The sequence below is a fragment of the Stenella coeruleoalba genome, assembly GCF_951394435.1.
Source record: "Stenella coeruleoalba genome assembly, chromosome: X".
In the NCBI taxonomy this organism is placed as follows: Eukaryota; Metazoa; Chordata; class Mammalia; order Artiodactyla; family Delphinidae; genus Stenella; species Stenella coeruleoalba.
Window position 1 is genome coordinate 82,273,009 of NC_137152.1, and position 2,300 is coordinate 82,275,308.

At 46.4% G+C, this 2,300-nt stretch overlaps 1 protein-coding gene across 1 annotated transcript; it reads left to right on the forward strand.

The window, feature by feature from the left end:
• Positions 1-607: 607 nt before the first annotated feature.
• Positions 608-1,886, forward strand: LOC307180619 (protein ARMCX6-like; the record flags this gene model as incomplete). Its single annotated transcript, XM_079910991.1, has 2 exons — positions 608-611; positions 786-1,886. The coding sequence occupies 2 exons, from the start codon at positions 608-610 to the stop codon at positions 1,334-1,336; spliced, it is 555 nt and encodes a 184-aa protein (XP_079767117.1). The 3' UTR covers positions 1,337-1,886.
• Positions 1,887-2,300: the final 414 nt, after the last annotated feature.

The window sequence follows — 2,300 nt, forward strand, 5'->3', positions numbered from 1 at the left end:
AAGGAAGAACGAAATTGCTCTACACATTGTTATCTCTTGGAGATAGGGATGGGGAGGGAGGTTGGAGTCAAAATGCAGGGTCTAGAGGCAACTCAGCTACCTCTCCTTGTCTTTGTTCTCCTCTCCTCTTACTTGGGTGCTGGAAAAGTTAAATGCTGTACCTCTGAGGAAACAGTGGGAATGAGCTTAAAGGAGATAAATACCAGAGGAGAAACGTTTGAAAGTTAAGAGCCTAACTCAGGAAAGAGAGATACTGATACCCTTGTATCCTGAGTATTGACATGTATATCTATGGAAACTCATATGAAAGCTCTATGTATTTGCATTTCCACTAGTTTCCGGTCAGATGGCAGTTAGTGCAATTTGTGTCCAGGAAAAGAACGTCTAACAGTCTCCTACCTAGAACACTACAATTAGATAGCTTTTAAAAGAGTGAGAACCTCCTGTGACTTCTCACAGTTATAGAGTATGCTCGAAATGCTGATTTAGTGAAAGCAGTTCTGGAGGTCAGGGCTAGAAGTTGCTACAGTGTTCATCCAATAATCAGAAGAGGATATAACCACAGTGAGAAACAACCAGAATTGTAGGGAACTTCATATGGATAAGGATGGGTAAGGGGTCTGGTCTTTACTCAAAGATCCAGGAAAAGCCAAGTCCTGGGGATGAGGTTGACATGAGATATGGGCAGTAGGAACCTAGGGCCTCTCAAAGAGGAAATAGTCTGAATGAAGAAAAATCACTCTTTCACTAATGAAAATGAGGACTATTTTTTAGTGATGCTTAAGATATTGAAAATTTCAGTTGTGTTCTTGGCCTCTCCAAGTGCCCTTTCATTCAGGGAAAAGTGTTGTTAGCTCAGCCCAGGGACACTGGTTTTTCATTTAGCCACGATATCAATAGTCATTTGGCCAGCCTCTCCATTGCTGGAAACACGATCCCTATTCCCGACCCTGCTGTTGAGGCTTTCTGTGCCCTGGATAACTTGAAAGCCAGTGTTGAAAATCAGGGCCAGATTAAGATGTACATCAACGAAGTGTGTCGGGAGACTGTGTCACTTTGCTGCAACTCATTTCTGCAGCAGGCCGGATTAAATTTGTTAATAATCATGACAGTTATTAATAACATGCTTGCCAAGTCCGTTTCAGACTTGAAGTTTCCTTTGATACCAGAGGGAAGTGAATGTGCTGAGGGGCACGTTGTGAAACCCTTGATGGGTTTGTCTGAAAAGCCAGTCTTGGCGGGGGAGTTGCTGGGAGCCCAGATGTTGCTCTCCTTCTTGTCCCTCTTTATCAGGAACGCAAACAGACAGCTTCTCCCAGAAATCCCGGCCTCTTAAATGGCCCCCTCCAACAGGATGGGACTGATCCACCCCGAACCAAAACCCGATCAGTGAACCACACACTTGTGTTCTCAATCAAAGACTCTGCAGTGGGTGCTATTGAAGATCCAGCCTTAGCCAGTAGCCATATCTCTGGGTGAAAGTTACACTTGCTAAATCCAGGACCACTCTCTTGTTGGCCAGGCAGGGGTTCCCACAGAGCTTTGAGTAACCTCTTGGTTTTGCAGTCTGCAGGCAGTGCGCATTGTAAATTGCTCCCTTGCGGCCTTCTTCCTGTGGTAAAGGGATCATTTCAGCTGTGTGGTGAAAGGACAACATTTTCTAGCCTGACAAGGGATGCCTTGCCTGTGGTGGTCTCCCTGTCTAAGCTGGACCGTCTTGTGGAGACCAGACCCATATGGGAGCTTGTGCCGAAAATGCATTGGTTGCTGCGTAGGTTGAATTCTTTTTCATTTACTCTCTTTTCTTCACGAGCCTATGGATGGTAAACCTGTTCAGCAAAAAATGTACACTCCCCTTCTATGAGTTGTACTGACTCAGCCTCGTCCACCAAGTCTGCATTTTTATGTATCACCAATAAAGCTGTGTGCTTTAGCTGGCAAAAACGAGAACATGGTACTTGTCTTTGAGTTTATAGTCTGCGTGAAGAGGAAGCCCAAAATACATGATCAGTGCTAACTAACTGGGGCGTTTGCTCCTGAAGAATGTCCGCCTAGCAGTGCCCACAGGAGGCAGTGGAAGAGATGGGCTGCAGGGTTCAGGATAAGCTTCCAGAAGGGGCTGGGGGCGGGGCTGGGGCAGGGGAATGGGGTGGAGGGTGGAATTAAGAAGGACTGCTGGGAGGACTAAAGGAGACAGCACCTGTGAAGCAGGCAGCACAGTGCCTGATGCAGAGGAATCCTTCCCTCGATGAAGTTGTCTTTCCTCGCCTGCTGGCCTCTTAGAGAGGAAGGTCAGTATC